Here is a 13,053-nt window from a genome sequence, read left to right on the forward strand (position 1 = left end):
CTTGCCATTCAAACTAGGGATCAGTAACACGAATCTTGGGCTATACATGTGATTTTTGATTTTTTTAAGAAAACTTAGATATGCTGCTGAAAAAGAAATTTTAATCGTCTTGCAATTAGTTGCTAACAGATCTTAAGATGGACACACAAAAAAATGCTACGAAAATACTGAAAAACATACTTGCTCTATTTTTTTGCTTATAGCAACACGTACAAATGCCTCTGATAACTCTTTTTGTTGTAGTATCTATTTATACAACTACAATCCTAATTGCAAGTACGTAGTTGAATCACAGCCTGTAGATGAATTGCGTGCAATTGAATTACAGCGACCAGATGACTCCTTAATGCAGCAAACACATTATGTTTTCACTTCGGACCATATGCCATACATGCCAGGTTTCGATGTTTGAGTGAACCTCATAGACTTTAGATTCACTTCATAACACAATACAAGATACCAAGCATGTACCTCGAAGTCTGCTTTGTATTATAGGTGGATTCAAAGCAAAAAGTTAGTTCACTTGATAGTAGACCTAAAATTGCATCCTGTAGCTTTTTACAATGAGCTCCCATCTTTTAATTTAGGTGTCAATATGATAAATCGGGTGGTCTTATATATATATATATATATATATATATATATATATATATATATATATATATATATATATATATATATATATATATATATATATATATATATATATATATATATATATATATATATGTTTAGGTGGTTCCTTAGGCCTTGTGGACACGGCTTCTCTGGTCACTACGTTGAATAACTGACGTGCATGAACCAAACACTACATATTAAAATTGCAGTTAAGTATTGCCAATTAGGCATGTGATTGAACTAATGTCAAAACTACTTGGTCAACTAATTGTTCCTTTCACACCGTTCTCCAACTTTTGGCTAAGATCAAGTGTAGTAATTGGATACTCCTTTCATGCTTTGTAATTTGTATGGGCCCAGATTTTGAGAAGAATGGCTCAAAAATGGCATTGGAATGACATCTTTTGCAAATCAAAAAATTGTATATTTGACTAAATCAAGGAAAAAGAATGTAACTACCAGTTGCTATCAGAGAAGGATGGAGATCATATTTTTCCCATCTACTACATGAATGATCCAATCCGGTCGGTCATGTGGATTGCTGCTAAATGCATTGTCCATTCAATGATAGCTGTTTTTGGGTTAGTAGTTGTGTGGAAATGCCAAAGATATCATTTTCATTGAGAACACGATCTAGTTTACGTTCTTGTAGCACTGGTAGACTATTCAACGACTCTCATGGTTTGCTCTACCTTCACTCATGATCAGTTGAGGATAATTGGATGTTGGCTCTGTAACAACCCAAGATCTCACCTAAAATGGTTAGCTGAAAGGTATTATTTGGGTTTCTTGATCCTGTATAAGTACCGAAGATATACCTAGTAAATAACCGATGTGAAACTAAACACATACTTGTACGGGTCCTCACATACTATCTCCGTTCAAGTCCTGACGTTTTCGTTAGGCTAAGGGTTCAAATCCATTCAAATCTAATCACAAACACCACGATCGACTCTTGGTCAGCCCCAATGGTCCCCTAGTCTACATAGATTATGGGCCAAGTCCATACCATTTGTAACAACCCAAGATCTCACCCAAAATGGATAGTCGGAAGATATTATTTAGATTCCTTGATCCTGTATAAGTACTCAAAATCTATCCAGCAAATAACCGATGTGGGACTAAACACACGCTTGCACGGGTCCTCACAGGTTCACATGAGCCCCACTGTATTGGTGGTTTATGTGTTTTTGTAGGTTTGCAAGAACCTGCTTGCAGGAACACATCCTTGGATCAAGACCCATCCATCAGTTAAAACACATTCAATAGGTATAGGTGGTGCATTAGAGAGTCAAAACAATCCATGGGTTGGAATTGGGTTTGGCCAGCCGAACGAGATGAGCCACCGTAAGTTGGAGAGGTCCTCGAGATCTAATATGATACGGTAATGCTGACAGATAGTTAGAGCTTTGATATGTTGCAAATTAGATGGCATCATATGTTGCTAATTATATAGGATCTACGTTATAGATGGTTGTCATACAAATCCCTTTTGAGTTATCATACATTTTATTATTTGATGCCAATGAACGTATGTATTCTAGATTGGTTTAATAAATCCATTTTTATTAAAAAGACCAAAAAACTTAGGCATTTAATAGTTAAAAAAATTAGAAAAAATATGCAGGAAATTCAAGATTTAGCACCGCCTTCTTTCTTATTTTTACTTATTGTCCTCTCTTGCTTTATTAGGAGAGAAAACTTCTTCCTAGTCTTAAAGTGTTTTTACTTTACGAGATATAAAATGAAAAGTGAGGACATATATGATCAACATGTTGAGTATGACGGTGTATGGAGCAAAGAAGTTGGATTTGTATTGACTTTTCTAAATTCGATTATAAATGGATCATGCATGGATTAATGATTTTTCACCAAACTCAAATTTAGCCTAATATGTTTAAAATGATGGCCGTTTCATTCCCTTCCCCTTTTGTTGTTATATATGAACTAACAAAGAAAAGAATGATAACTATTATTTAGCACTATAGTTGTCCATAATAGCTGTTATTTTTGTTGTATTGTCTCTCCATAAAATTATATTCTTTTTTCAAAATTTGAAATTTATTTTAAATTTTTTCCTCCACAAGAATTTCTACAGTTTGAAGAAATATTTTCTATTAGGTGATATGTGAATTGAAAATAAATAAATATTTCATTAGTATCTATTGTTTTAATTATAATATTATTATAAAATTATTATTTAATATTTAAAAAATTGAAAATGTGCATTTTGAAGAAAATAATGGATGTTGTAGTCATTACAATGATCATTCTCGTGCAGAGTCATGCCAATTTCTTTGCATCATTTTTATTTTACCAAGAAAACTAGTTAATATGATCAATAATAATCTAGTAAGAAGTTATTATAACAAAATAATACCTTGATCCAATCGGATCCAACCTATTGCCACCCTTACTTCTAAACCGGAATCGCACTTTATAGCAAGTATAAACCTTCTTGAGTCAGGCTTCAAAGTTTTAATTGTATTTGGGTAATTTTGGTATACACCTTATTATACCTATCACCTACATCAAAAAAATAAAAAAAAAATTGCATAGTTCACATCCTTCACAAATAGTTTAGGTCTAAACTACAAACAAATTGCCGATGAGATGCTCAGCCACACCTGAGAATTGATGATAAGATCCTCTATACAATTATATTTACATGATATACATATTTTAATAGGAAAAAAAATCTAATTTTCTTATCTTACTTTATATTTTTTTAATCTCAGAATACTATCCGCGGAGGAATTGCACGACGAAATTAATTTAAAAAATAAATGTAAGAAGGTCAAATGCTACTGTTTTGACCACGTGGCAGTATGACAAGGGACCACGACAACCACCACGTGGCCGTATGATGAGAGACCACGACCACCACCACGTGAAAGCTGTCGGACAGCCAGCCCCAGCGGCTCGCAGATCGGACGGGAGCTTCGCTGGCTGACAGAATCCACAGGAAGATTTCCGTGTCATCCCATTGGCCACGCCACCTCAGCCGTTCATTACCTCCCATTTCCGGGAACCCAAAAAAATGGCACCAAGTCACACCGCATACACAGTGTATAACGATTTTGTCTTGTAGCAGATATTTCATCAGATATTTACGGGTCACTAAATCAATTCATATAAGATCAGGATTGAATAGTCCTCCTAATCTCCTATAGCAAGGTGTAATGACATAGATATGCTTAAATACACCACATTATTAGTTGCTAACAAAATAGCGACTAGCATAATTAATATTGTTTTGTTTCAAAAATATAGTAATATAATTTATGTATTTTTTTTTTCAGATATGCATGTTGTAATTACTATATAACAATTTTGTTGTACACTAAATATTTGATTAGATTTTTATGGGTGTCCGGATATTTTTAGATTAGGATCCAAAAGTGCTTTATATAAAGATTAATATGCTCAGATATATACAAACTGTTATTGGTTGCTGTTACGAAAATAAAAACAGTTGTAGTTGCCAATAATAGCTTTTAATTAATTTTGTTAAAACAACAATTAATGAAATAATGGCTATTATGACTAGCAAAATTATTCCAACGAAAAAATGATATTATTTTAGAAAATATTACTAAGAGGACTCAGGAGACAGGTGTGGCTGTGCCAGCTCGATAAATAGTCTAGCTCCTATATATTTTTTCTTCTTTCTACTGTTATTCCTTATGTATATAAACCTTTGTTTTTAAATAAATGGACAGGTGTGGCTGTGAATTTCGTTCTATATGGTTGCTACTTGGTGCAGTGAAATATTAGCTAAATAATAACCGTAGTTTAAATGTAGAGGGGATGCTGACAAAAATATAACAAGTATTATGTTAAATACAATAGATACATATATCTCTAACGTATCATAACTTTCAAAATGTTACAACTATCGTCATCCCTCCATCGAGCCGTTCAATGCTCTCCATAGACGACAAAGAGGGAATAAAACACTACATATGAGCAAAATTGTCTCGTAGCTGTGACGTGCATGCCTGATATTTGTGGGAGGAGCGAATAAAAAGGTAAGGATCAAGCCACCACCTCGAGTACACTAACGCGCGCTGGAGGCGTCGGTTAGCAAAACGGCGCAGGATTGGGGGCTTCTCTCCAACCTGAAGGGAATCTAGCAGCCAACGAGACAAATTAACGTGCCAGCGTCCCAAAAAATCAGTCATAGGACCATCTGCAGATTGATGGACGGCTAAGATTTATTAATACTAGACGTGTACGGCTCGTATCTCCTTGACGAAGTATCTGTACCGTATATTCCAGACATCGCCCGGAAGGACCAAGTTCCGAGGCCCGAAACAAAAAAAAAAATTCTTTTTTAACTCTCAGAATAAAAAAAAGTAAAATATTAAAATTATCGTTTGATAAAATAAAGTCAGGTGCCTCTTTTGTAGTCATGTGAGGGTACGTGGCAGGACATTATTGGCTAAGTACTCTTTCCCGTGCTGCATTTTGGCAGCTGTCTTTACCCATCTCAACTCATGATGAGCGAAATGACTTTGTTTGGGACTAATCAAATTTAAAATTATTTATTTGAAAATATTCATCTAATTTTCATTTAAATTGTGCCGAGTCTCAGAGTTTCCATGAAGTTGAGATTAAGCTGCAAAATATTTTTTCTCCACAAATTTTATTAAAATATGGATATTAACAAGACCACTTTAGTTAAAATTTTAGTTAATTATCATAAAATATTAAGCTGCCTCCTAAAGAGATGATCAGTCATTTGAGTGCAGGAGGAAAAGCTACAGAAAGCGTTTAAGGTTTTCTACTTTACAGTGCTACCAAATTATTCTACCAAGTTAGAAGAGGATAAGGAAAAGAGACTGGTGCTGGCCGTGGAGTCACAGAGAGAGAGAGAGGACGCGGGGGGGCGGGGGAAGAGAGAGAGAGAGAGAGTGGGGGAGGGCGTGTGGAGCCCGACGTAAATCCACGTGGCTTCACTGCAAAAAAAAAGAAAGCCAGCACGTGGCCATCCACCTGTTGCGGCGGCTGCGGATTTGAAGGCAGTCAAGTTAACCGGATTTTATAAAACTTTTCCCTCTCATTTACCAGATTGCCCCCCGGATTTCCCAATTGGACGCTGCGTGCCCTTGCATACATTGACCGGATTGCCCTTGCCAGTCTTAGTTTTGCCTATCAAGCTCTATCAAAATTATATTTAGCCAAAAAAAAAGCTCTATCAAAATTATATCATAATTAATGTCTTCCTTGCTTATTTCTATCATTTGATACAGAGAACAAAATGATAATGTCAAAATTATATTATATTTTAATATTATTTTTATGATAATTTTATTATTAGCTGTAAGAACATGAAGTTTCTAACATAAGATTTGAAATTTTATTTTATTATCAAAGAACTTTGAGTGATATATGACATGAGAAGTAATAAAATAATTAAATCATATCATATGGTTTAAAACAACGAATTAGCCCCTCCAATTGCAGCGTTAAGAATGTATATATTTGACTTCTCCCAACTTCATAATGGCATGAGCCTTGTATACTGACATATTTGTTTAAAGTTTTTAAGTTAATTTGTAAATAATAGATACGCTCGATAATGAGTTTGTCAGAGCCGTATCATATTCTTCGCAACACTTGTTTTAGTAAGTTATCAGTCCTAAATAACAATGTAAAGATAGAGAACTTTCCACCATATTCCAAACTCTTGCCAACTCCCTAAATGATTTGTTATTTTTATTCTCTCCATCTTTTATTTATCTTAGAATGTTCACTTAATCATAAACATTATTTCTCATAAATAGTAGAAAATAATATTTTAGTGGTCATGTGAACTTGCATCCTAAGGTTATATTCACTCTTACTATTATACTAAAATTTGCCAATGATGAATCTATATTATACTTTTTTAGTCAGAAGTAACTTGTTCAATTAGTCATAGAAATCCAGTGAAGGAACTTTTGTTTTTCATCATCTTATCAAATAAAATATAATGCTTGTTTAGGTTAATAAATCTCAATAAGTAAATAAAAAAGTTTTGAGCTGCCACCTTATCATTGCTTTGTGGAGTTTTATGAATTGTCAAACTGTAAGTGAGCTGTTGCTCACCTATGGCCAGTATATTTCACCAATTTTCAACCACCACTTGGGACACAGAAATAAGTGAGGAACGAAACAACATTTACTAATAATACTTATAATTAAATGCACCAAGTCCTGAGCACATGCCCTCCGAATTATTAGGACAGAAAAATTGGTATCTAAAAAAATGTCAAAAATAAATTTTTTTTGTAGTTTAGAGTACCACTGTACGCGATTGTAGACATTGCGTATTGCTATAAATATTTTTGAGCCCTATTCTTTGATTTGACTTTTATACTATGCATCTCGAAGCCGACCTTTCAAGATTCTGAAAATCCGATAATATCTTCTTACATAAAATATTTTCTATTATATTAATTGATATTTTAATACAATCAATAATTTTAATTCTATCGTATGCAGCCAACCTTATAGCTTTATGATCCAAACAAAATTATATCAGCCACTTCGTTTTGCTTATCACTTCCCCTCCTTCAATCTATATACAAACACCTATCCATATATAGAATGTACTAGAATCAGATCCATGCAATTGCAAATGATGCTTTTATTTGATATATGAATAGCTAAAATTATGTGAACACTCTTTCAATTGTCACATACTAGAGATAATATTATTCTACATACTCTTTATAAACATCATTCCGATGAATATAGCACAAGCTTCCTAGCATATAGTATATCAATAAAGACACTGACCGGCATCCTCCGTGCTATACCTATAGCATGTAATTTATATTATTCTAAAATTTATAATAATAATCATTATTATTACATCATCCTTATTCGCTAATTAACAACACAAATGTGATAAATCAACAGCCTATAATTAGGATGCTAGAAGCACACAACAAAGATAAAGGAAAAGATTAGTTTTTAGAACATAGTTCTCAAAGGGTATTGCAAATGGAAAAATATTAGAAGGGTAGAATGGAAATTGCATCAAGGGGAACCGGGCCCCCTCCGGGAAACCGGGTCTGCCAGCAGTCACACCCCTTCGCCAAACGTCGGAGGGGTGCAAATCCAGGATTTCACCCCCACGCTCTTTCCTCCCCCGGCTTTCACCTTTCACTCTACTATTTTAACCCCCCAAGTCCCATGCTCGGATGCTCTACTCCCCACTTGAGAGAGAGAAAGGGAGAGAAAGAGAGAGAGAGAGAGAGAGAGAGCAATCGCTATAGAAGCGAGGACCACCGCCTTCCGCCTCTCTCTTGAGAGAGAGAGAGAGAGAGAGCGATCGCTATAGAAGGGAGGACCACCGCCTTCCACCTCTCTCTCTTTTAATCGTTCTCGAGTTACCGAGCCCACTTCACCTAATTTTTTCCCTTCTTCTCTTCTCCCCTCCTCTCTTCTTCTCTTATAGCTTGTCGTCGTCGTCGTCGTCGTCGTCGTCATCGGCAGAGGAGATTGCTTTCATGGAGTAGCGAAGCCAGATCCAGAGCCGGAGCCGAGAGGAAGGAAGAAGCAATCAAGGTTTGGTTTTTTTTTTTTTCTTTTCAAGCCTTCTTCTGCTCTGTTTTGTTCTGTCTTTCCGGTCTGCTCGATCTCTGCGACGTGCTTTTCTCGTTTTGAGTGCTTTTTTTTTCCTTCTGAGACTCCGTTCGATCTCTGCAGTCATTCCTCTGTTCGTTGTAAAAAGATTCATTTTTTCCTTTTATCTCTCTTTGTATTTTTTAAATAAGACTTTCCGGTGGGTTTTCGAGCTCGATGGGGCATCTCTAATGGCGAATCTGAGGCCTTATATCGTAGCAATCACAGAGGACGAGTTTCTCGAATATAGCCAAAGCCTTTCCGTTTTAAACGTTTTTTTATAGAGGAATTGCCTTGCTTTTATTTTTTTTCGTCTTCTCTTTGCAATATGGTACAGCTCGATTATAGCTACTGAGATCCGAATCGAAACATTTGTCTCAATTTAAGCACTTTGATTTCGATTTAATTTTCGGCCGTTTCGCGATGCCGTGTCCAGCGAGAAAAACGCGTTCTTTCTCTTCGGGTTTGGATTCTACTCGGAGATACGCGATCGGATTGCGCGCCGTGTCGGCTTTAATTATTTCCCCTTTTTTTTTAGATGGGAGGTGGATGAAGACGGATTATTGTCGGCATCTCCGCGTCCTCTTACCCCCTCTTAATTATTTCCAGATTTTTTGCGTTTCTATTTGGACTTTCTTCATCTATCTTTGATCAAAACTTCAAAGCCTTTTCCATTCTAATTTGTAGAAGGTAGAAGGAAAAATAGCCAGTTTCGCCGCCGTCTCAAGTAAGATCAGTTGATATCGCTATCTTTATAAGGTTAATAATCTGTTCCATGGTCTAATTCAGATGCTCCAGCCATCGATCTAGCAGCGTTTTGACCTCGGTAATTGGAATCATTAGGGTTGATGGAATTTTTTTTTCTTCTTTTTTTCATGTTAGAAATTGAAAAGGGATTGTTTTAATTAAAATTTCTTTTTTGGGGTCACTATCTGCTGTTTGCCATTATTTTGAGAGGCTTCCTATATTATTTTTCTATTTCATTATGTTTTAATTTACTTGACGATGCGCTTTAATCTCTTTTGCTTTCCATTTTTGTGAGCCTCTGCTGTTCTTGGTTCTGAAATGTATGTCTGCTCTGTTGGGCTTCTATGAAGGTGAACTTGTTTTGCCACCTTTGGAACTTCTGATGGGTTTTGGTTTCAATTTCTGATTTTGTGTTTCTCGAGTTGGTGTGGATATGGAATCAAGACATGGGATGTTTTGTGCATCATGTGAGGGGAATGGAGTTTGTTTTTCCATCTATGCTTTTTATTTGATGTTTCGATGATGTCTCTTTGTAAGCTGTTTTTCAGTTCTTGCATGATTAGTAGTAATTTTATTTATAACCCATCCCATATGTGCAGTCATAGCTTGGATGTGGGACTAGAATGTTTTATTCTTTGCTAATTTTGAAACATTTTATTACATAGCTTGGATGTTGCTCTGATCTGGCTGTTTTCTTTTCGATCCGAGGAAAAACATGATGTGCTTTGGTTTTATTCTCTTAGCTGGCTACAAACTTTGCTTTCCTCTTATGCAAATGTGTTAATTGTCCTGCTTGCTGCTTGTCTGGATATTAGTTTGGACACATGGAAGATCCTGCAAACCTCCACCCCCACCGCCCCCCCCACCCCCCCCCCCCCCCACCCCCCCCCCCCCCCCCCCCCCCAACCCCCATCTCCTACAAAAAAGAACAAAAAAAATCCTTAGTCTCGCTCGACTAAAAGTTTGCTATGTCAAATGGATTTATTTTATGTTTGTAACACTCTATGATCTGGTTCATCATTTACTCATATTGCTTGCATACTGAATATTTTCATGTTCTTTGGCAGTAGAAGAATGGATTTCTATTTCTGTAATAGAAACACATTTTTACTTCTCTCTGGAGAATTGATTTCTTCAAAGCTTGCGTGTGATTTCTTCTCTTCTGTATTGTGATGTATGGCTTTGCATCAATTCTATGATCACTTATTCAATTTAATAATAAAGTTGCTTGAACTTATGGATATTGTTGCTTTCTATTAGAAGATGTATGTCAAGAAAAAAATCCTTTGTCCTGGCACTCTATTATCTTAAAATTAGATAGAGATTAATGCTTTTGTTTGATCTAACATTTTTCTTCCATTTCTGACATGCATTTTTTTCTTTACAATAGCTATAAAATATGATTTTTCCTTTCTTTTTTGTTGGATTCCATGCATATTCATTTTGCAATACGAATGCAAAGTGAGTGAGCATCTCCTTGTTCTACTTTTAGAAAATCCTGCTTTGTATTTAATTTCATTCATTGTCTGTTACTTCATTATGTGCGCACATTTCATATAACAATGTTAATGAAAATTTTATGCTTGTGTTCTTCGATTGCAGGAATTTATTGCATCTGCTTTCGATTCTGCTAATACAGGCTTAAGTGCCCGTTTTCCTGGCAATGATGGGCGGACCATTAATGGACGGTATGATCTTCTCTGCTAGCCAGAATAACTACGTGCCACTCATGCCATCTGCTAATGAGAAGAGCATCAGCTTTGGAGCCCTCCTCAATCCGCCTATTATGGGTGATGCTATTTTAGGCGAGGGAGATCTGGTGGACCCTCCCTCTGAGAACTTTGCTGAGGCCGGGGAAGAAGAGAGTGATGATGACATTGACATAGAAGAACTGGAGCGGCGTATGTGGAGGGATCGGATGCGGCTTAAGCGTTTGAAGGAACAGCAGCAGAACAAGAACAAGGAACAAGGGGCTGCTGACTCAGCCAGGCAGCGCCAGTCCCAGGAGCAGGCACGACGGAAGAAGATGTCTCGTGCCCAGGATGGGATCCTGAAGTACATGCTGAAGATGATGGAGGTCTGCAAGGCCCAAGGCTTTGTGTATGGGATCATTCCAGAGAAAGGCAAGCCTGTGAGCGGTGCATCTGATAACTTGAGAGGCTGGTGGAAGGAAAAGGTCCGGTTTGATCGGAATGGTCCTGCTGCGATCGCCAAGTACCAGGCTGAAAACTCCATTCCGGGTGCTAACAATGAGTCGAACCCTGGGACTGCAAGCCCTCATTCACTGCAGGAGCTTCAGGACACAACACTGGGCTCTCTCCTATCAGCGCTCATGCAGCACTGCGACCCACCGCAGCGAAGGTTCCCCTTGGAGAAAGGAGTCGCCCCGCCGTGGTGGCCTAGCGGGAAAGAGGAGTGGTGGCCTGAGCTGGGAATCCCCAAAGATCAAGGTCCGCCACCGTACAAGAAACCCCATGATCTTAAGAAAGCATGGAAAGTTAGTGTTCTGACCGCTGTCATCAAGCACATGTCGCCCGATATTGAGAAGATCCGCAGGCTGGTGAGACAGTCCAAGTGCCTTCAAGACAAGATGACCGCCAAAGAGAGTGCGACGTGGCTGGCGGTAGTCAAACAGGAGGAGGAGTTCTACCTGAAGCTCCACCCGGATGCGCGCCCTCCTCAATCATCAGGGAGCGGCGTCACGGGGGCCATCTCCTTCAACAGCAGCTCCAGCGAGTACGATGTTGAAGGTGTTGATGATGGCAAGAGCGAGGAGGTGGGGAACCAGAAGGCTGCTGTTGATGGGAATGCTTTCAACCTGATTGCTGCTGCAGGGAATGAGAACTTTGTGGCATCCGCGCCACTGAAAGAAGAGACTGATGTAGAATTCATCCAGAAGAGAACTGCTGCTGAGCCTGAACTGATGCTGAACCAGCGTGTGTTTACCTGCGATAACATGCAGTGCGTGCATAATGATGTTCGCTTCGGGTTTGCAGACAGGAATTCGAGAAACGCTCACCAGTACCTCTGCAAAAATCAGAACAGTCTTCCTCAAGGTATCTCAGCAACCTCCGGTGGTGGCATGCGGATGAACGAGAACAAACCCCCAGTTTTCTTTATGCCCTTAAATGCCCAGCCAAATGCAACTGGTCTTGGATCAAGTGTCAATCCTATCAACATCTCCGGTCTGGGTATTCCTGCTGATGGGCAGAAAACGATCAGTGAACTGATGAGCTTCTACGAGAACAGCATCAATCCTAACAAGAACCAGGGAGGGATGAACCAGGGGGGCATGACCCCAGGAGGCATGACCATGTTGGATGGCCAGGATTCCCTTCAGCAGAAGCTTCAAATGGAGGATAACTTCTTCGGACAGGGGACTGGCACGGGTGGCACTGTTTTTGAAGAGGTCGGCAACTTAATGCAGCAGCAGCAGCAGTTCTATGGCCGGGAGGACATGATGCCAGTTGAGCAGCAACTTGGGAACCAGCCTCCTGATTTGGGCACTGACATCGATTTCGGTTCTGGTTTCAGCATGCCTACCATGGGCTATGCTGATGCATTGCAGAAAGGGATGGGAGAGTTGGGGCAGAAGCCCGAGTATCCAAGCTGGTTTTTCTGAATGAAATGGAAGAGACCTGATCCTGATGCACCGCCAGGGCATTGGGTCGTGCAGTTAAACTGGTAAGATGGTCATCTCATGCAGAGGAGTAGAATTCTGGTGCTGAACATCTTTATATTAATATCTGGTTTGGCTTCAGGTGATCTTCTCCCTGCATTTAGGTGTAGTCTTCTCCTTTTTCTTCTTTGTTTGCTGGAACAGATCTTTATATGTCTGATATTGCTTCCTAGGGGTTCCCTGGAGGTTCTCCAAGCGAAGCATTCCATCAGACTTTGGTTTAAGTATATAGGGTTGTAGGGTTTGCTTTAGCTGCGGGGAACTGATGAATGGATGGTTTATATGATCCAATCCCGCATCGAAATCTTTACAGACATCTTGTGTTTAAACTGTTATTGGGGTTAATTAGAATATAGTTTTGCTTTTGTTTATAATTATGTGATTTGTTTCTA

General features: G+C 38.3%; 1 protein-coding gene across 1 annotated transcript; it reads left to right on the plus strand.

Annotated features, from left to right (window-relative positions):
* Positions 1-7,863: 7,863 nt before the first annotated feature.
* Positions 7,864-13,053, plus strand: LOC120108269 (protein ETHYLENE-INSENSITIVE 3-like 1a). The gene is made up of 2 exons (XM_039121864.1): positions 7,864-8,178; positions 10,585-13,053. The coding sequence occupies exon 2, from the start codon at positions 10,646-10,648 to the stop codon at positions 12,602-12,604; it is 1,959 nt and encodes a 652-aa protein (XP_038977792.1). The 5' UTR covers positions 7,864-8,178; positions 10,585-10,645; the 3' UTR covers positions 12,605-13,053.

Source organism: Phoenix dactylifera, unplaced genomic scaffold, assembly GCF_009389715.1.
Source record: "Phoenix dactylifera cultivar Barhee BC4 unplaced genomic scaffold, palm_55x_up_171113_PBpolish2nd_filt_p 001247F, whole genome shotgun sequence".
In the NCBI taxonomy this organism is placed as follows: domain Eukaryota; kingdom Viridiplantae; phylum Streptophyta; class Magnoliopsida; order Arecales; family Arecaceae; genus Phoenix; species Phoenix dactylifera.

What these genes read in the sequence shown, in the direction of transcription:
- LOC120108269 (XM_039121864.1), top strand. Translation starts at nt 10,646, where the DNA reads ATGATGGGCGGACCATTAATGGACGGTATGATCTTCTCTGCTAGCCAG.